The sequence below is a fragment of the Asparagus officinalis genome, chromosome 3 (genome assembly GCF_001876935.1).
Source record: "Asparagus officinalis chromosome 3, Aspof.V1, whole genome shotgun sequence".
Lineage (NCBI taxonomy): Eukaryota > Viridiplantae > Streptophyta > Magnoliopsida > Asparagales > Asparagaceae > Asparagus > Asparagus officinalis.
Genome location: NC_033796.1, coordinates 9,375,576 through 9,396,972, shown reverse-complemented (window position 1 = coordinate 9,396,972; position 21,397 = coordinate 9,375,576). Strand labels below are relative to the sequence as shown.

Sequence of the window (21,397 nt, the reverse complement as noted above, 5' to 3'; positions counted from 1 at the left end):
TCAAGAGGCAATACAACCTCTGTTAGACTTAGATGATGTTCCCAACGATGACCTGGACATAGTGGATGAAGTAAATCATCCAATAATGGAAGATGAGCCCTTAAATGAGAATATGCCTATGGAAAATCAACCAGCTGAACCTGTCCAACCTGTTAACCTTAGTGGTAATAAAAGACCCAGAACAACACCTGCATGGATGGATGATTATTATCTGTATTCATGCGAACCATCCTGTTTCTCGGTAGACATTGACATAGATGAGCAAGCTGATCCCTTGAATTATGTGGATGCTATGAACACACATGAATCGGAACAATGGCTGGAAGCCATGAAAAGGGAGCTTGACTCAATAGAAAGAAACAATGTATGGGAGCTATGTGACTTACCAGAAGATAGGAAGTCCATAGGATGTAAATGGGTGTTAAAGAAGAAATATCGGGTTGATGGGTCTATTGATACATTTAAAGCCCGTTTAGTTGCTAAAGGCTTTACTCAGAAGGCAGGTATAGATTATCAGGAGACTTACTCTCCGGTGGCTAAGTTTGCTTCTATAAGAATTATCTTAGCAATTGTTACACATCTTGACTTGGAACTTTTCCAAATGGATGTCAAGACTGCATTCCTCAACGGAGAGTTGAAGGAAGTAATATATATGAATCAACCTGAGGGATTCCAGGTTGAAGGACAAGAAAACAAAGTATATAAATTAAAGAAATCTTTATATGGTTTAAAACAGTCATCTAGACAGTGGTATCTCAAATTTCACAATACTGTTATCCAACTTGGTTTTGTTGCAAATAAATTGGATAACTGTGTATATGTCTTGAAGAGTGGCAGCAGTTTTACAATATTATCCTTGTATGTGGATGATATTTTGCTGGCTGGAAATGACATAGAAGTGCTGAACAGAATCAAATCAGCACTTAGTAGTGAATTTGAGATGAAGGACATGGGAGATGCATCCTATGTTCTTGGTATACAGATCCTTAGGGATAGAAAGTCTAGAATGTTAAGTCTTAATCAAGAAAGGTATTTGCATACGATACTTAGAAGGTTTGGGATGCAGAATTGTAATCCTGCGCCAACACCTTTGATTATGGGAAAGCGGTTGTGTAAAGAACAATGTCCTGGAGAGGGGCAGAAACCGCTTAGTGTCCCGTATGCACAAGCTGTTGGAAGCTTGATGTATGCAATGTTGTGTACTAGACCAGACCTGGCATATCCGGTGAGTTTGGTTAGTAGATATCAAAGTAATCCTGGTCCAGCACATTGGGAGGCTGTTAAGAGGATTTTAAAATACCTGAAAGGCACTGTGCACCATAAGTTAGTTTATCAAGCAGACTCGCTTGAGGTTCTTGGTTACTCTGATGCTGATTTCGGAGGAGACAAAGATGACGGGAAGTCCACTTCTAGACATTTGTTCATTTTTGGTGGTGCAGCTGTTTCTTGGGGTAGTAAGAAACAGGGATGTGTGGCAAGATACACACAAGAAGCTGAGTACATAGCCTGTAGTATGGCCACTACTCATGCAGTCTGGATAAGACGGTTCCTAAAGGACTTGGATCTCAATTTGGTGGATGGACCAATTGAGATATACTGTGATAATCAAATAGCCATCAGCTTGATCAACAGTGGTGCAAACAGTTCTAAAGGAAAACATATTGAGATACAATATCATTATATTCGTGATATTGTGGAAAATGGCCTCATGGGCCAAATCTGTAACCCGATCCGTTAAGAATCCAACCCGGTTGTTGGGAATATCCCACGTTCTGGGATTTCTTCCGTTAGAGAACGGGTCTTACGGAGAAATTGGTTTAGAGAGATACTGGGGCAGATTTTTTGGGGACGGAGGCGTTGAGAGAATGCCTATAAATTGAGAGGAGTTCTTCTCCTCTAAACACACAGAAAATCGATCTCTTCTCCTGAGTCCCAAAAAAAAAAGGATTCTCTAATTTTCCCCCCCTTCACTGGTACCCTAAATAGGGGACCCAGGGGAGGTAAGGTGCCCCCCGAATGCGTTCAGTGCATCATGCATTTGGGGGGCACCTATTTGTTTTTATGAGAAGCTGGTATGTTGATTATCTAAAATATTAACTTAATATAATTATATTTATAACTACAGCATAATCGGGTTTAACTTTTTTTTGTTCTCAGTGACAAGTGGCGGGCAATCGTCCAAAACACCAAGAAGAAGCTATTCTGCGTATAAATTAAGCGCTCTTCGTACGTATCAAAAATATAAATAATATATAAGTGGTCGGAAAAAGCGGAGTGAGCACGCACCAAATTTGTAAATTTTTTAAGGTTAAAAAATTACAATTTCTGATTTGTCTTCTCTCCTCATAATCATCACCATTGCCTTTGTTAATCATAATTACAAGCGTCATTAACGAAGAAGCCAAACCGAAAGACGGGGGAGAAAGTAGAGAGAGAAAGAGAAAGAGGGCTACCACTCTCATTTCTCTTTCTCTCTCATTGAATTAATCGCTCGATCGATCGCTTGATCGTTCTTTATGAAGTTTTGACCTTTGATTATAATATTGATTTCCCCTCCATCTCCTTCCCCCTAATCTGGCCTAATTTTAAAGGCAATTCTTCGTTTTTCTCGCTTTTTCATGAATATTTGGGTGCAAATTTGTATGAGTTAGTGAATATTTTGGTATCGATCAATCTATTCTTTCAGAAATTTTGAAATTGGATAAAGTTTTGCTGAATTTCGCCTTAAAATGTCTTTTTCTATTAGGATTTTCTCATAAATTTATGAACTTTTGGTGCATTTTTTACAAATTGTGGAAAAGGAGACATATTTCTTGATTTTCTGTTTTTTGATTGTTCAACTTTGTTAATAATTTTAAATCTGATCCAGTGCTGTGGAGTTTCGCCTCAATGTGATCCTTTTGGCGTTAGGGTTTTTCAATATTTTTTAAAGTTCGGGTGCACGTGCAACTTTGTTATATTTGTGGAAAGGAGACTGATTTATTGAATCGTGCTCATGATTGATCAATTGTCTTGGGAATTTTGATAATTGATCATATTTGTTGAATTTCGCCTCAAAATTGAGTTTTTTGGTGGTAGGTGTTTCCCCATAAACTTAGGAATTTTGGGTACACTTTCGTAATTTATCAGAAAAGGAGACAGTTTTCTTGATACTATGCTCTAGATTGATCAATTATTTTAGATATTTTGAAAGTTGACCATTGTTTGATTGAAATTCGTCTTAAAATGTTTTTATTTTAAATTTGGCTCAAAATGTGATTCTTTTGGTATTAGGGTTTGAGGATGGACGCTTCTGACAAGTTGGAGGGCCAACAAGCATCACCTGCTGCCTTTGTTGAAGGAGGGATTCAAGATGCCTGTGATGATTCATGCAGCATTTGCCTTGAAGAGTTTTGCGTCGATGATCCTTCAGCGGTATCAATATGCTTACATTTGCAATTTAATTGGAATTGTAGAAGTTTAAAGTTGGGGTCTTGCTGATTTGATACATGGGTTCATTTTTTAGGTTACATGCTGCAAGCACGAGTTCCATCTTCATTGCATTCTTGAATGGTGCTCTTTGATCCCTCATTATATTACTCTTTCAAGGAATATTTGGGGTGTTCTTTGATGCATATGAGTATTTTCTTTATGATGAGGAAATAGGAATCAATTGCTGACAATGTAGATCCTCATACACAATAGAACTGACTACTGCAAGTTTGCAACAATAGTGACATGTTTTATTCCATATGTTTGAAACATTAGTGATGAAAGCTCATGTTGAGTTGCTGTAATCAATGAAAACACGCTAATTCTTGTTTTCTTTAAGAGATATTTTGGACATGAATATTAAGATGCTTCTGAATACTGACATGGACGATTTTCTTTTTCTTTAAACAGTGGATTTATAATAACAAGGCATCAGAACAAATCAACAGATGTGTTATAGTTAATAACATATACAACTTGTTATGCCTTCTTACATAATTTGAAGACAAGTATATTTAAGCATAATTTATATTTTTCATTATGTACAACTGTTGTATTGTGAAGATGTCGCTCATATTTTCTTCTGGGTTTTATAGGCTATACAATAGTGTATTGCGGTTACTTTGTGAATGCTTACCTCTCTTATTATATGAATGGTTTTTATATATTATTTAGGTGTCAGAGAAGCTCTCAGTGTCCTATGTGTTGGCAGGCAATCAGCTTGAAGGATCCAACCAGGTTTGTCTAATTCATACTGCAATTGCTGACTATACTCTGTTGAACTTGAAACCTTAGTCTTTTAATGGTGTAACTTTGTGATGCTGAATTTGACAGCCAAGAACTCCTTGAGTGCGTAGAGATGGAGAGGAACAGAGTCAATCAAACACGCAATGCTTCCACTTTTTACCATCCAGCATTAGGAAATTTTGAACTTCAACATGATGTGGGTGATTCTGCTTAAATGCAGCTGCATTTTGATTCTGTATTTTTATTACCTAATATGAATTATTTTTATTCATTAGTTCATAAGTTTGATCTTTCCATTAAAATTTGTTGCAGTTACCAGTTGTTGCTGGTAATTCTGAACTCGAAGAGCGTGTAATTCAGCACTTGGCTGCTGTTGCTGCAATGGGTAATAGATCACATCATATTGCCAGAAGAGAAGGACATTGGGAAAGACCATCATCTCATGGACACCCACAGTTTATGGTTTTCTCGTCTAATCTAAGTGCATCATCCTCTTCAGGTCATAGAAGAGGTGAAAGTTATCCAAGGAACATTAGCATCAGCTCAATTCCATCACATGCTGATGAAGTTACCTCGAGTAGGCCTGTTTATTCTAGTAGAGGGTATGTTTTGAGGTTCAAACATGCTGGAGTTTTCTTTAACGCGTTTCAATATTTTCTTGGGATAATAAAAGTCACTCTTGGGCTTTTGTTATATATCAGGAACTTTGTTGGCCAATCTTCTCTTAATGACCAGGACAGCGCACTGCCATCTGACCTCCAATCCTTTTCCAACTTGACATCTCGCCTGACTGCAGTCTCAATGAGGTAGCTTCCTTTGCGTGTATTACACCTTGTTTTTATTCACAGTTTCTCTTTTAATTGTCCTATAATTCCCAATCAGATACAAAGACTCTATAACAAAGAGTACACGTGGATGGAGGGAAAGGTTTTTCCCCAGTAATAGTTCTATGTCAGATATTGGGTCTGAAGTCAGGAGAGAGGTTAATGCTGGAATTGCAACTGTTTCTCGTTTAATGGAGCGGCTTGAAACAAGAGATAGTAGCATAGCAGCTAGTTCTTCTGCTACACAAAACATTCAACATGGGGTTACAAGATCAAGTAATGAGAGAGTAACAGAGAATCGTGCTAATACTCTTTCTAGCAGTTCTGGTCCAAACTAAGTTACTTGAAATCCTCTTCCTCACATGTCCTCAGGTTTTTACCTTGAAGGTATGCAATTTTGAATATCATGGATGCTTCGAGTTGCCTTGTTTGGTTAATTTAAATTTAAGCCCATGTGGTTTGTTTCGTTACATTGAAGCATGGACCAAATAATGGTATATAATGCTGTGAATATGACTTATTTATTTTACCTGTTCCTTCTTGAATGACACAGTTAGGCTCACTGCAATACTACAGTATTGAATGATCACTTTTATAATTTTCTATCATGTGTAAATAATAGATTTCTAGAAGATCAAAGTTTCTGAATTAAGAACTTCAAATATTAATCTGGTAGTTGGGATAATCAAATTGTTAAAACTTCAAATTTCCATTTGAAATAAATTTCATGTTATGCTTTTAGGGGATCATTCAGAATGTAGAACTTGTTCAGAACTGTATACTTTATTTCTTAACTTCAGATTTTACATGATACAAGATTGGGTTGGTATCCTAAATCATAATACCACATTATTGTTCAAGATGTTAATGTTACTTGTTTTGACTCTTTTAAGTGTATCTTATTATATATGGATAAAACTATTGGCTCTTTCAAGAAATCTAAATTTTAAATATTTATTTTGGCTCACTAAGGCTCTCAAATAGAATTATGGAAAACCCGTCAGATTTGCTCTGAATTATTATGAAAACTCCTGTGATTGATTAATGCTTAGTGATAAAATTAACACTGAACAGTGTCTTTCACAAGCAGGAACGTTGACAACCCTGAAAGATTTACATTAGTATCATGACATCAATTAGTGGAGGGATCATTTTGCCTGGGAAATTGGGATAGTAAAATAAGAAAGGTATTGGAATCAGTTTGCATGCCGATTTTACCCTCTTGTTGATAACACTGGATATAAATATTTTAGAAATTGTGTAGTTTTGAAACATCTTTTGTAGATAAATCTTTTCATTCTGACCTTAGTTTCGTTTTCCCCCCTCCATGTAGGTTAATTTAAGACCTCTAGTGTGTTCTTATAAATTATTGGTGAGTACTATGTTGTAGGTCTTATTGCACCATTACTGCATTCTGCTAAGATTCACTGAGATTGCGGATTTACTTCTTTGTGCATTTAGAAAAATTGAAAATAAATAAATAATAGGGTAGGGTGTTAGTAGATTAAAACCAGCTCTTTGATGATCCTTTAAACCATCAAGTAATTTTGGCTTGAAGCACTAGCTGCTTGCTTTCTGGTCTTGAAATCTGGCCATCATTTTCCCTGCTCCAGAGTTGCTTCTGATATCTGGCTGTAATGAGGTTGCATCTTCAAGATGCTTGACATTGAAATTAGGAATCAGCCAAATACATCATCCATCGTGATCCATCTCAACTAGCTGCAAATTTCTTGAGGTGTCGATCTTTTTGAAACATGTTTAGCTTGTCACTTTCATATTGATGACCATTCTAGAAACTCCGTACGGGGTTTACTTCAGTGCTTGATGATTTCTTAAAGTCATTTAGTAGCTAAATATTCCTGCAAGAACTGCAACCCTTGTTCTTCTTTGTCGAACTTGTGGTTAGGTGACAATGCCGTCTTTTGGCAGGGACCTAATACAACCTCCTCCCCAACCACTAATGAGATCTTCATGCAAGAAACATTTGCATCCTCTAAAGGTTGATATGGACATGAATTAGTTGAGGCCAAACTTTTTGCTACTCATGCTGTGTTTTCTTTTCATTCACCCGAGCTTACATATTTCAGAGGCTAATCTTTATGCGTTAGTTGCTTGGATTCATCTATCTTATCATGGATTAAAGAAGAATCTCCTTGCAGAAAAGAAGAAGAAAAATGGAACTCCGGGCATTTGTGCAACTCATTGAAATTCCTATCATGGCCTCTTGACTCTGCGCCCAACATTAATTGTGCTTACAAAATTCTATTTACCATGCAGGATTGTTTTTTTTTTAAATAATTACATGACACATTCTTGAAAGATATGTTAATTTTCCTTGTGAGCTGGAAACATTAGTACAAAATTTTCTTGTTTCAGCAGTTGCTTTAGACTAGGTATAGTTGAACTTGTGGAATGGGACCTTATGGGGTTCTGTGCACGCAACCATCAGATTTATGAGGGTTTTCAAATGAGGAACGTGTTCCTTTTTGTGGGAACAGTTCATCCATATTTACAGTATATCTATTCCTCTATTCCTCTATAACTAGTTTGCCGTCCGTGCAAAGCATGGTAATTTTTTTTTTGCTACAGTAATCCCGCTTTTTTAATAGGGCATGATTTGAATTTTTGAAAGTGCTACAGTATCCCGCTTTGCTGCAGTGCCCTTTAAATGCTACAGTATACCCGTGTGCTACAGTAATATTTTTATTAATTATTGGCTACAGTAATAATGCTGCAGTAAATACTACTGTAGCATTTACTGTAGTATGAACAGTGAATCTTTGATCCTCCTATTTGTATAAAAGAATAGATAATGGGAGAACTTAAGAATCACTATTTATGCTACAGTAATTCCAAAAATATTACTGCAGCATAAGATACCACAGCATTATTTAAAATATTAATGTAGCATATTAAAAGCATTTTTTTAAAAAATATTACTGTAGCATTTTAAAAAATATTGATGTAACATTTAAAAATATATTGTAACAATTAAAAACGGGATTATTGTAACGATAAAAAAAAGGAAGTCCGTGTTTTGCACGAGGCGCACACTAGTGTAAAATGTACTATTGTAAAATGTAAAATATATGGTAGTAATAGCTTGCATATTTCACCCATATTTAACTATCATGAAAATGTATTGATTGCTTTCTTTACTTTACAAGTACGATACCAGTAAAAAGTGACATTCTAGGTTTAGATCTTTGCATGCTTATATGGTTCTCGTTTCAATGGAAAACCACTGGTTATTCATTTTTATTCTGAAATGCTCAGTTTCTTTCGACTCCTAATCAAGATTTGATCTCTTTTAACTTTACCGTGATGCATTAGGTGGTAAATTTTGTGGATATGGGGTTGATGAGCTCAACATGCTGTGATGCTTTTCTTCTCATCTTTTCTATGTAGCTCTCTGTGCGTGTAAAAGGAATTAAAAGAGGAGGAATGAAAAGTCACTGTCCTAATTTACCACCTGACCCTCCTGCATTTAATCTTTGTAAAAAAATGTTGATAGAGCACATATGCACCTTTTGGTCATTTATTTATCTACTTGAAATGGGTAAATTCCAAATCGAGGATGGCAGGTATGCTTCTATGCAAATGTGCGATGAATCGCGGTTTACATTCAAAATTTTCACAACACGCCTCTTCTTTTTTATGTAAAAACAAACTAGTACAAGAAATGTTAAAAAATCAATGTTTTCTTATTTAATTTTCTGGATATGTTATCTAGCTTCGTTATGAGCTTCTTAAGGAATCTAAGCTTATTATTATTCTTATCCACCGTAGGTGGTCCAGACAGTTGGTAGGTTATGGCTCTCACGGTCTTAGCTTCGATTCCAGTCTACTTAAGAGAGTGCTCTAAGAGCATCTCCAACAGCTTTTCCATTTCTCACTTTTGGAGAATTTAGTTAGGTTTTTGGCCCAACAGATTCCTCATCTCATTCCCCAAAATAGGGATGGTGGAGAAAAAATGGGGAAGCTTCCCCAAATCTGCAGCATTCTCCAAATTTTTGGAGGAAAAAATGGATTCTTCAAAATGGGGAAGCTGTTGGAGGTGTAAAAATTAGTTAGAGAATATGACTTTTGCTTCCTCATTTTGGAGAAAATTTTGGAGAAACTGTTGGAGATGCTCTAACCAAGCGGCTCCTCATTATATCAATTTGTTGTTGAATAGTTCCGTCCAATGAACAGGACAAGTTCGATTTTTTTTTTTTACATCCTACCTTTTTCTATATTCTGTAGCTACTGCGTAATTGTCAATGCAAGTAATATACTGGAATTTCAATACAATTTGGGCCCCACATTGTGATTAATTAACATACGACGGCTGAATTTGACCATGTAAGCTTTAATCCAACATAGTTTCGCCATCAACTTATGAGTACGGAAATGGAGTTTGGAATTAGGATAATTGAATTTTTGTCTAGTTATAGACTGTTTCTTCATGGACGGAGCCAGAATATTCGACTAGATAGAGACAATTACAAATGTAGAGGCTGCACTTTTTACTTAAAAAAGTAAGCTAATCACTGAAACCTAATAGAGGCTAAATTGATTTTAAGAAAAAAAAAAAGTTGCCATCATTTCCCTTTTCTAAGACCAAAATGATTTTATTTTGCTCCTATATGTGTGAGTTTGCTTGAAAGCGGTTAAAGGAAATATTCTCTAAAGCTATATCGAACTAGACGCAACAATGAAATAGGATCCTGAAAAATCTGTTGATCAATTATGAACTAAAAAATCCTTTTAAAATTTTAATATAAACTTTGTAAGTTACACTGTAAAATGCTTTCTAAAAAACAGTTACGCTGAAGAATCCAAATTCAATTAAAATCTTTGGAGAAAAGACGCATTTAGATTTTTGACCAATATTCAATATTTCTCTCCAAATATTGTCAAATTTTGTTGGGTATCAATGAGAACTTCATAAAATTTTATTGTTGTCTTTATTGTTGTTATTGTCTTATACTTAGAGCTCTTGATCATTTGTAAGTATGAAGGCATAAACTTGACTAAATCATGACCGGGAAGAAAGAACAAGAAGGTAAAAAAATAAAAAAAGATTGCTAAGGAATCTTCTATTAATTTATAGATAAAATACCTATCAAGTTATCCTATCTGGATTTTCAAAAAATATATTTAATTTCAATAAAGAAAACGGTCTTTGTATAGACTCCACTCATACCGCCTACAAGGTATTAACTTTTAATCTAAGGATCCAAATCCGAATACTCGGACTAAATTCAAATCAGATAATTGTGGCCGGTTAATATCACAAGGCATCAAAGCTTACATGACAAAGCAATGATATGAATTGACTAGATAATAACTAAAAGCGTAGCACACATGAAGACTTCTTGTGTTGATTTTTTTTTAATAATCCACTCCAAAGTTTAATCCAAGATAGTTGAAGCCATATTAAAAAATCTAGATAACCTATCATGGGTGATCTATGTATGTAATATGTAATTGTCTCCCTTCACCTTTTGCCACATTCCTAGATATTATTAAGAGGCTGTTTGGTTATATGTTTTTACCATGTAAAAATGATGGAAAGTATAAAAAAGTTGGTCCTAATGTCAGCTTTCATCACTTTACATTGTTTGTTTAAATTCTCTTTTACATGAAAAGTTTACGCCTTTTGATGAGGTGTCACCGAAATCAAAATCACCAAAATTAGGAGTGATTTTGTCGGAAAGCTGACACAATGTCATAATGTGTCCAAAAAAATAATAAAAAAGTCAAAACCTTGTAGAAAGTGGTGAGGTGGATAATCACTTTCCTAATGTGTCCAAAAAAATAATAAAAAAGTCAAAACCTTGTAGAAAGTGGTGAGGTGGATAATCACTTTCCATTTTGTGTCATAAATACTCTAGTGGATAATCACTTTCCATTTTGTGTCATAAATACTCTAGTTTACATTATACTATCCAAACAATGTAATACAATTATTTTAGGATTCACAAAGATTCCTAACCAAACAATATAAACACTCGAATAGAAAGTGGTGAGGTGGATAACCACTTTCTAATTTGTGTCATAAATACTTTGGTTTCCTAAATGCATCCAAACAGCCCCTAAGGGGCTGTTTGGTTGTATGTTTTTACCATGTAAAAGGATGGAAAATGTAAAAAAGTGGGTCCCAATGTCAGCTTTTATTACTTTCAATTGTTTGTTTGTAGTTGTGAAAATAGTGTAAAGTGATTTCATATGCTAATGTGGCTTGTAAAGTAATTTCATAAAAAAAAGACATGATTTTAGGAGAAAGCTGGCATTGAAGTCAGAAAAAATAATAAAAAATAATTCCAACCAATATGATCATTTGAGTAGGGACCACTTTTTAATATGATCATTTGAGTAGGGACCACTTTTACACTTTCCAAACAAACAATTAAAGTTACATTTGCAAACCAAACAAGCAATTTATGATTCCAATGGAATAAAAAACAAACAAAGAAAAGTATACAAGTAAAATTGATAAGGTGGACAACAACTTTCCAAGTTGTGTCATAAATACACAATTTTACCAACAACAACCAAACGAGATTTCTTTGCAAAGTAATAAGTTGATTTGATATAGATTTACCTTTTTAACTCGGCCACTGGTTGTGTGGTCCTAAAACGTGAGAAATAGTTTCTTCAGAATATGGCAGGTAAAGGATAGGAGGGCACTAATAATTGCACCCACTGCCAAAAGTTGGTCACTTTTCAGTATTACTTCTTTTTGTCATTTACTTAATTTATATATTTATCATGCTTGGTCACTCAAAAATGAAAGACTACCCAACAGCTCCACTAATTTCTTAATTTTGGCTGGTGACGACTCTCAACAACTTCGCTTTTTTTTTTTTTAAATTTTAATTTTTTTTACCAGTTTCAAGGTCCGAGCGGCTGTGAAGTCTCTTTTAATAAAAATGTGACTGAAATAGATATTTTGTCGTAGACAACTTGCGGTCTTGAATAGTATTAATTATCGCACAAATGGGTTGCAACTGTTAAGATGTCCTAATATTAATTGTGACGTGAAAGACTTCAGTAAGGTTCACCATTTTTTCACCTCAAAGTTGCGGGTAAAGTGGGAAAGTTCTTGGGGCCCGGTTTGTTACCTCCTTACGAAGAGCAATTAAGTAGAAATTAACAACATCATAAAATGTCATGAAAATCATAATTTAAATATCTTAAAATATCAATAAAATAAAAATGTCATGAAAATGTCATAAAAAATATCAGGTAACTTGATAGAAATTAACAACATCATAAAATGTTTTTAAACAAAAGCCAAGAAAACAGGCAAAGGAAACCCCGAAAAATAAAAATAGCTAATAATACCAAGCGCACCACAAAAGAAAGTGGTTGCATAAAAAAAACAGTACTATGCTATTCACGGCACGCGGCTCTAGGGGCGGATCTATATACAGTCCAGGTGGGGCCACGACCGCCCGAAATTTTTGGGAAAAAAATATAGGGTGATTTCTGTAAAACCTCCTCCCTTAAAAATTAAAATATAATCATTCTACATAATTTTTGTCTTCCACTTTTGAAATATTTTGGAGCTATTCTACTCGTTTTGTTTAGGTTGTGGTGTATTTTTTGTGAATAAAATTACATTAAGAAAAATTTTCATCTATCTTTTGTACGCGGCCCCCCAGAACTAAAATCCTGGATCCGCCGGTGGAGGTACCAAAGGGGTTTTCCACGATTAAAGCGGACATGGTACCCTTTCTTGAGTTACTTGGAGGTTAGAACATCTTTCTACTTTCCTCTGACGAAACTGATTAGCATGAATCTTTCAAAAAGACCAACAAGCAAAAAAGTGAAGTTATTTGATAAATCAACACTTGGCGTGTAGAGTTTATTAAAGTTTCTCTTTCTGTGATTAGTTTTTAGTACTGTAATTTGTAATCTATCCGAAACTTTGATTACAAGAAAAATAAAGGGTCTCTCTCTTTTTTGAGATAAATTGTGAAGCAACAAGGGCCTTTTGGTTGATGTATGAGTCATGTGGATACGAATCTTGTAGTAAGCAGATTCATGTAGCATGAAGCCGGCACTACTAAATACCAGGCACGTGCAAATATGATGTTTTTTATCCAGAACTTAATTATAACATTTTCCATTTACTTTTTTCAGTGAAAATATAATTAAAGGAGAATTCGGATCATCTCTATTATAAAAAAGTAATGAAGATATCACTATTTTTATTTTTTAGGGAGAAACCACTATTTTTAACTATAGTAGTTGATTGTGTCAATTGCGTGTTTACGATTCATACTAAATTTAAAACTTACAGTATCTTATGAATCGTGCTCATTTTTATTTTGAATTCAAGAAGAGTAATCATAATCACCCGCTAAATGATAGACGATTAAGATCAATATAATGATCCCTCCACTACTTTGTAATAGGGCTGAGGAGTAGGTTTTTCTTTTTCGAATAGAATTTTTTTAGTTTTTTTTTTTCGTTTTAGTTGGGTTATTGGGGTAACATTGCAACGTTCCCTATCTATCTCGTTGTTTTATTAGGCTATTTCTGCTTTAATATTAATAATTTTTTTCAGATCTTGTGTTGGACCTGCAATGAAGTTATGGTTAAGAAAAAAAAAGTTACTGAATTTAAAATTCTAACTACATCGCAAACGGCTTGTGTAAAGTTCTTACATAATTTCATGTGATTATAATTAACGTACAAAGGGGCCTCTCTTCTCACGTTAAAGTCACATTAGCGAGTATCCAATTAGATGGTTATAGTTAAAAGTGATATTTATCATTTATGTCATTAATTATTACTTAGATTAGAGCCAATTTTTGTACGTGTCTGTGATATTCTTGTTTATACTTTGGGTTGCTTACTAGAATAATTTTTCATCCCTACTTTCAGTTTACGCAGATTTACTTTTCATTAATCATCATCATATATCCACTTTGGTTGAACTTTTTCTGACTCAAAATCAATTTTCAATCTGAATCAAATTAGTAATTTCGCTTTAGTTATTTGAATATAAAAGACGCAATCAAATAAACTACGTAACAAATCTATTATAAAAATTAATTCACAAGATTTATACGCGCAACTAACTGGCCGGTCTTTAGACACATTATTGAGCGAGTAATATGCCACCGACGGAAAATATACTACTTCAACGCAAACCAACAAACACCAAGGACGACAACAACGCAGCACTGTTTGCACGAAATTTCACTTACACCCAAATACTCACACAACATCGACGTTCTGGACCCACCTTATTCCGGGACCCACCGTACGAAATTCAGGTGCGCTGCCTCTGACCGTCACCGACGATCTCGTGGCGGGCCAGCTGTCGTTCTCCTCCTCTTATTTCTCACCCCGTTCCTCGACACCAAAAAAAATTCATTGTTAAGGGGTTTTGTCACATTTTAGATACCATATCATTGCTAATTGTAGGTTCAACCCTTACATCTTCGCGTTTCTAAAATAGACCCGCAAACATTTGAAATTCTTATAAAAAACGCCTCATTGTTAGATTTAACTACAGCTACTCTTTTACTGTTACTTTTTTTTAGCGTGCTTTGTATATTGTCAAGGACTAGTTAATTTGGTGGTGTTGAAGCTTATATAAGTATGTAGGGTTGCTGAGACAGGTCGTTTGGTAAAACTGTGTTTAAAAATCAATATAAGTGAAAATGGTTAAAATATATATTATTTTAAATGCATATTTATTGGTAATGTTGATGTCTGATATCAAATAGTTAAATAAAAAGAGTGATTAACAGAGGTCCTCTAACCCCCCGAATGTTTGGTTTTAGAGTAAATTGTTCTTCTCTACACAAGTAGCAAATCGTAAGAGGGCGTGGTTGGGTTTCCCCGTTGTTTCTCCGACGATTAAGTCAGTAATTTGCTTGAGCGGAGAAGTAAAATGAACTGCAATAGTTTTTAAGCACGGTGAGTAGTAATAAAAAACTTACCCTCTCGTTAAAAAAAGCACCCCTATTTATAGTGGTGGTAGAAGGGTAGAATGGTAATATCGGTCGAGTATGGGATGACGGCCACATCAGCATCTGGTTTACAGGCGTCGGCCGACGAGTGGAGGAGATGTCACTTCAGTATTTAATACGAAGTGATTGGGGGTGTGCGGTGCAGATGTGGTCCAGTGCGTCATCAAGACTATTGGGGGATGGAGGAATGGTGACGCCAATAATACATTTAATGGCATTTATAGCGAGGTGATTGATCTACAGTGCACGGGAGGGGGCTCGAGGCATTTCGTCGCCTTTCTGCTCATCAGGTGGTCGAGAAATAGAGCCTTTCGAGTCATCCTCACAAGCTTCGGCTTAGCCAGGGGTCGACACGCAACGACTTTCGGGTCGTCGACACGTGACACCTTTCGAGTCATCCTCGCAAGATGTCGGTTTGTCGAGTCGACCGAATTGGGCCTCTAATTATCTTAAAATGCTGACTTGATTATGCATAATGTAGGACGCTTGTCTGCCATTGATTGAAGATTATTTTTCATCACTAAAACGACTATAACAAGTAATGAAAACACAATCAAAAGCTATAGGGTATGTACGGTATTAAAATTATAAAAAACAAAAGATGCTTTTAAAAATATTATCAGGTTGCTTTTAAAAGAAATAATTTCAATAAGCCTCAGGCAAAATTTATTTTTACTAAACATTATTGTTAACTATTTTTTAAAAATAAACAGAAGCACCCTAGACAATACAATATCTAATAATCCTTCGTATTTCCCACTATCCCCCTTTCATTTCCTCAATATCTTCTTTTTTTTAGCCTTTCTCTCTATGAAAAATCTAACCACGGGGATATTAGTACAATTTAATTAAGAGTTAATAGTGATAAAAATTTGAATGGAATTTATCTAGGAAGTGTTTCCCAACCCTTAGTCTCATAAAAGATTCGGGGTCTACTTCACAAATATGAAACGTTAAGGGTCCATTAGGATAATCCCCGTAAAACCCTCACAAAATAATTAAAAATTAAGTACATTTTTATTTCATCATCAGCGGCAGAGAAACATGTGTTATCATACAAGTCATTGTCCAACAGCGACAGCTCAGCTTGCTCTTTATGATATGAACAATACGCGGAGTCGCTCTTACGAAAATGTCTATTTTGCCCCTCCTTCCCGTGGGCTGTCGTCCTCTCCTTTCCCCATTCTTTACCCAAAAGTTACTTCCCACCTAAAACACCCAACTTCTCAGTAATTTAATCCCTCTGCTCGAGAATAAAGGCAGCTGACAGACTAAATTCCTATTGTGCCCCCTGAATCTTTACGCCTTCGTGATGTTTTGAGGGCTGAATCGGTAGTTTCGCTCCAAAATTACTGTCAGTGGAAGAAAAAGCGGGCACCTTTGAGTAGAGCTGCCTTAGATTGGGAGCCAGGCCCAACCGTGCAGCCGACGACTCACAGCGGTGGGTTTCTATTGTGGTCCCTACTCCCGCTCTCACCAGCCTGTCACCAGGCATCCGGATCTTGCCACGTGTCCACCTCCATCTGTCCTCAAAGAGTACTGAAGTCCCAACGCAAAGCCAACTAGTTTATAAAACACAAAGTCCACCAAAATATACAAAGCTCCATTTAATCCCAACTTTCAAGTCCGCTCTCACTCCTAGAAAAAAACTCAAAAAAAGAAAAAGCAAAATAAATCGAAAAAGAGAAGCAAAGATCTAGAGCCCACCGCCGGCGCCATGGATTCCCCGGTCTATGGCGGCGCTAAAGCTCTCCTCGTCGCCGCGGCCATCTTCTTCGTCTCCGCCGCGTCAGCATTGCCCGCATTGCCGGCGGCGCGAGACTGCGTCAACGGAGCATCAATCCACACTTCGTCCTCGTCGCTCTCGCCTCGACTCCGCTCACTACAGCCGAGCTGCGCGCGGAGCTCGTCGAGAAGGCGGCTCCTCCTCCCAAGACGCTAGGACCCGTTCGCGGAATCACAAAATCACCATCTTCGCGGCACCAAAACGAAGGCCCTACGGAGACGTCGACCCCGCGGAGGTCAAGGCGTTCCTCCTCGGGGAGCCCCGCACCTCAACTCCCTTCCAAACGCCTCGCTCCTCTTCACTGTCATTCCGGGCAGCCCTCCCACCGCGACTCCCTCAGCGCGGTCCCACTCCGCTACGCGCCTCTCCGGCGACGAGAATCCACGTGTCCAACGGGCAAGGTAGGCCGTCGCCGTCATCACGCCCGCGGACGACCGTCGTCAGGCCGACGGGTCATGCCACTGGCATCTGAGCGATGCTGATCCCATAGGTCCGTGCGGAAGGACTTCTAATCGCCGGCCGAAGCCTGGCCTGCCAGTCGCGCCGTGCTCACCACGCGAGGCCGCCGGAGGTCGACCGAGCGACACACCGCCTCAAGAAGGCACGCGCCCGGTCCGCAGCCGGGGTCCGACCGGCGCTCCCGGTCTACGCACGCGCTGGCTCCCGGGCGCCGTCATCGCGCCGGCGGCCCGCTCCGGGTCCCGGAATCCGGCAAGCGGCCACTTCGACGGGGAGAGCCAGGTCAAGGATTCATCACACCGCTAATCGCTCTACGGCGGCTACAACGAGCTCGCCGACATCTCGCAACTCACGAACCTCGCACCGAAATGGGCCGCCTGCGTGTCGAGGGCTACGGTGCTCACCGTGCGCTCGCCCCGAACGATGAGGCGATGGGAAGCTGACGGCGAACAAGCTCAGCGAGCCCGGGCCGGACGCCCCGAGCAGATCGCTACTACCACCTGATTCCCCGAGTACCAGACCGAGGAGAGGCATGTACACCTCGGTGAGGAGGTTGCGGGAAGGTGAAGTACGACAGCTGAGGCTGCCCCAAACGGTGGTCGCAGATGAGGCCCGACGGTCGGTGAAGTTCGGCAGGGGGAGGGGTCGGCCTACCTGTCGATCCGACATGCTACCTACACGGACGGTGCAGATCTCTGTTCGGGGATCGATTCCCGTGCTTTTCCGCGCGAGGCAGGAGACGCCGGCGGGCCGCCGGACGGGCGCCCGGTCCGCGGCGGTGGCAGAAGAAGAAGGTGAAGGCTTCGCGGGCGCTCGGATGAGAAGAGTGAGGATTTTTGTTTGCGCTCTGGCAATGTGCGGGATTTGTTTGTTGCGCCGTCGCGGAGGGATTTTTGTTTTGTCCCTCGCCCGGTGAGGGTTGGGTATGGGTATGATACGCGGGGGGTGACGGTAAGGGGGTGAGCGTAACGTGGAAAAACTTTATGGGGCGAAAATAATAAACGGGGATTGCATCGGTTCCAATGGCGGGCTGGTTCGGTGGGGTTGGGGGCTGGGAGGTGCCTTGCCTTCAAAAATTTCTTTTGCCCGTCTGTTGGAAATTCTTTTTTTTTTAATTTATTAAATCATACGTATACTCTTAGAAATTAATTATTTTTATGGTTAGAAAACTATTTTCAAATTTACCTCCTAATTCATCATAGTATTTTTTTTTTGTAGTTTTCCTACAATATTAGTAGTACTTATTTATTGACGTGGCCGATTGAGAGGTTCTTAAGCGGTTTTGGGTTTGATTTCGGGTTGAGTTGTTAAAAAAAACCTAATACTTAATTATTATTTTAATTAACTAAGGTATCGTTAGCCAAGCTGACTTCACCAGATTAAAGTGCAACGGTAATCGGACCAAGATCCAACAATCGGGAAAGCCCGTGGTCTAAAAAACTTGCCAAACTGACCATGATGAAAGAATAGTTTAGTCTGAAAATAATAATAATTAGTTTTAACTAGAAAATTAAGATGGAGGAGGTTGCACTTGAGGGATGGCTGCAATTTAAAAGGTAAAATATCGACTTCCGATGATGTCAAGTACAATGTTTAGACCTCAATTATGTACACTTTTTATTGAAGTAAACATTCTCAAGAGGAAAAAGGGTCCGTAGGTAAAAATACATGGATCTGTCTATATGTTATTTAGTGAATTAGAAATAAAAAAGGAGTAGTTATATATTAAAGAAAGAAATGGTGGGTAATCGCTTTCAGTGAGCTGGCTTTTGGTTGTCCAATTACAAAGGTACATTAGACCATTGTGAGGTAATGCCTTCATAATGAGGAGTTTGGTGGGTGCCGCATGTTTTTTTTTGCTACTAAAATTTTGGATGAATAGAACTAAATTTTTGCAATTGGAGTTTGTAGTTTATAAGAATATGTAGTTGTTACTTTTTTATAATTACAAAACGCGTCTCATTTTGTTATGGGTAGTTATAAAATGACTTTTGTTATTGTGAGATAAATTGTTGAGCTCAGAGTTACAATTTTCCTCATAAAATCTGTCTCTTTGTGTTTTTATTTTTTATTATTGCAGGCAAATTGTTGGAGGTAGCATGTCACATGCTCGGGGCTTTCGGTCAGCGGTCTAAATTCACAACCTGCCAACAGAACGAGTGAGAGTTTTTCTTTAAAAAAAGAAGAGAAAAACATTTGGAACAAAAAAAAAAAAAAAGAGAGAGAGAGAGGTGATGCCCCTGAATATTTTTTACTTAATAATAATAATGGCTATATGACAGCAGGGGGGGGCAAAGCTAGTGTTTATTTGTTTGTTTTTGTTAATACTAGAGACTAGAGAGAGAGAGAGAGAGAGAGGGAAAGGATGGTGCGTTGTTGTATAGAAGAAAATGTTTTGTTTTGCTGTTCTTCGTATACATTTATCACCCACATGAAAATTTGCAATAAATGTAGTCACTTTTTTAAAGAACTGAAGAGGGAATTGTTTATCAAATCAAGGTGAGGGGTGGAGTCTCTACAATCTTCTTGAAATTAGCTTATCATTACTTTATAACATAAGAATAAGAATCCAGCTATTGATCTTGACTATAAAAAAAAAGTAAGAAAAAGCAAAAAAAAAAAAAAGACCCGCAGGCTTGAGAGGGGCTTCGGACTTATTCTGCTCGTGAGGCCTCTTAATAGCTGGCATCTAGCTGTGTCTGTGGAGCAAACAACTAGCGAAAGCGACCGTGTGGGGTCGACCGATTAACAACTTTGTCCGCAGAATTAATTATGCGAGAAATTCACTGTTCATACTATTAATGCTCTTCGGGCTGAAAACAAAAAAACAAACTGAATTTTTTGTTTCTGATATCCAAAGTTCTAAGTTTTCCATGTTATTATCGTCGTATGCGAGTCAAGACGAAGATAGCATCTGACGTGATTCAGTTTCATATCTGTTTGGTCTAAGTAACAGAAGCATTAATTTTGTTCCGCAACGAAAAATAATTTGATGGATAAGTCGAGTACACATAGGATTAAGGGCTAGTCTGATAAAATGATCGTTTGATAACCATATAACAAAAGCTATTTACAAAATCAGTTTAGGTGCTTGGCAAAACTATGTTTAAATATTATTGTCAAATGATAAATGTCACGTACGCTGTATAAACTAAAAAACATATAGAAGTTACTTTTAAAAGCATTCTGATGTGGCATCTAAAAGCAAACGCCTTAGAAGTAGAAACAATTTCGATAAGTATGTTAAAAAAATTTCACAAAACAACGTTATTGATTGCTTAAAAAAAAGATAAACAGAAGCACCACACACACAAAAAAAAAAGCAATATCTAACTGATCCTAGTTCTTTTGCTCAATTTGGATTTTAAGTAAATCAGTCGAATCGCTTCCGTTAATGGGCCTTTAGATGGTTGTCGTTAATTCGCGAGTCACCAGCAAATTGCGTATTAAGTATTTTCACAGCAAATGTACATATTTTTCCTACCAAATATTATTTTCATCAACGGACGGTCAGCCAAAAATAGACAAACTAATCTATCCAAAATTCCTCTAGAGAGTTGCCTCTTAAGTGATGCCCGTCAGGCATCAGTGAGGTGGCACCATGTGCATGATCATATGATGCGTTACTTATTAGCACTCTCAAATGATTCATTTTTAATAAAAAATTGTTGTGAATGATTTTAGAATAAAGCATTGAACCTTTCATTTTAATTAGAACAAAATTGTTTTCTTCACCACAAGTGTATGAACTTAAAGGCTCATTGTTCGAGACAAAGGAGAAGTTTAGTGTCTAAGCTGGAAGAAAGATAAAACGATAATTGACAAGAAGAAAGTTCAAAATTACAACTCGCGAGATCGACAACTCGCGAGATCGACAAAAGGCGGTACTTATCGTCTAGCTTGCAGAGCCGAGTCAAGAAACAATTTGACCTTGAAATCCTCGCCAACAGCTGGACATCATCATCACATCTCATGCCACGAGTCTCTATGACTCACCATCCTTCGTTAGCGCCACACCCTATCAATCACCATCAGGTGGTTCATCACATCTATAGTCGACACCTGTAAAACTATCTGTTGACTTTGCTGTCTGCCTAGTCTTATCAACAGTTATGTTTCTAGCCCTCTCAGTT

At 37.6% G+C, this 21,397-nt stretch overlaps 2 protein-coding genes across 7 annotated transcripts; both read left to right on the top strand.

Annotated features, from left to right (window-relative positions):
- On the top strand, nucleotides 1,923-5,429 carry LOC109832893 (E3 ubiquitin-protein ligase RHF2A-like). Of its 6 annotated transcripts, none has more exons than XM_020400363.1 (8): nucleotides 1,923-2,072; nucleotides 2,158-2,226; nucleotides 3,274-3,414; nucleotides 3,506-3,552; nucleotides 4,147-4,209; nucleotides 4,306-4,414; nucleotides 4,531-5,024; nucleotides 5,101-5,429. In XM_020400363.1, exons 3-8 carry the CDS (start codon nucleotides 3,283-3,285, stop codon nucleotides 5,378-5,380), a joined length of 1,125 nt encoding a protein of 374 aa, XP_020255952.1. In that variant the 5' UTR covers nucleotides 1,923-2,072; nucleotides 2,158-2,226; nucleotides 3,274-3,282; the 3' UTR covers nucleotides 5,381-5,429. The 6 variants fall into 6 exon arrangements, with proteins under 6 accessions (XP_020255952.1, XP_020255953.1, XP_020255951.1 ...); XM_020400364.1 differs by having other exon boundaries at nucleotides 2,158-2,307; XM_020400367.1 differs by lacking the exons at nucleotides 1,923-2,072; nucleotides 2,158-2,226 and having other exon boundaries at nucleotides 2,380-3,414; nucleotides 4,531-4,603; nucleotides 4,718-4,820; nucleotides 4,920-5,024.
- Nucleotides 16,753-18,062, top strand: LOC109834589 (fasciclin-like arabinogalactan protein 16). The gene is given in 7 exon segments (XM_020402624.1): nucleotides 16,753-17,068; nucleotides 17,071-17,201; nucleotides 17,296-17,511; nucleotides 17,514-17,622; nucleotides 17,625-17,696; nucleotides 17,699-17,896; nucleotides 17,899-18,062. Coding segments are annotated over 7 exon segments (1,206 nt in total).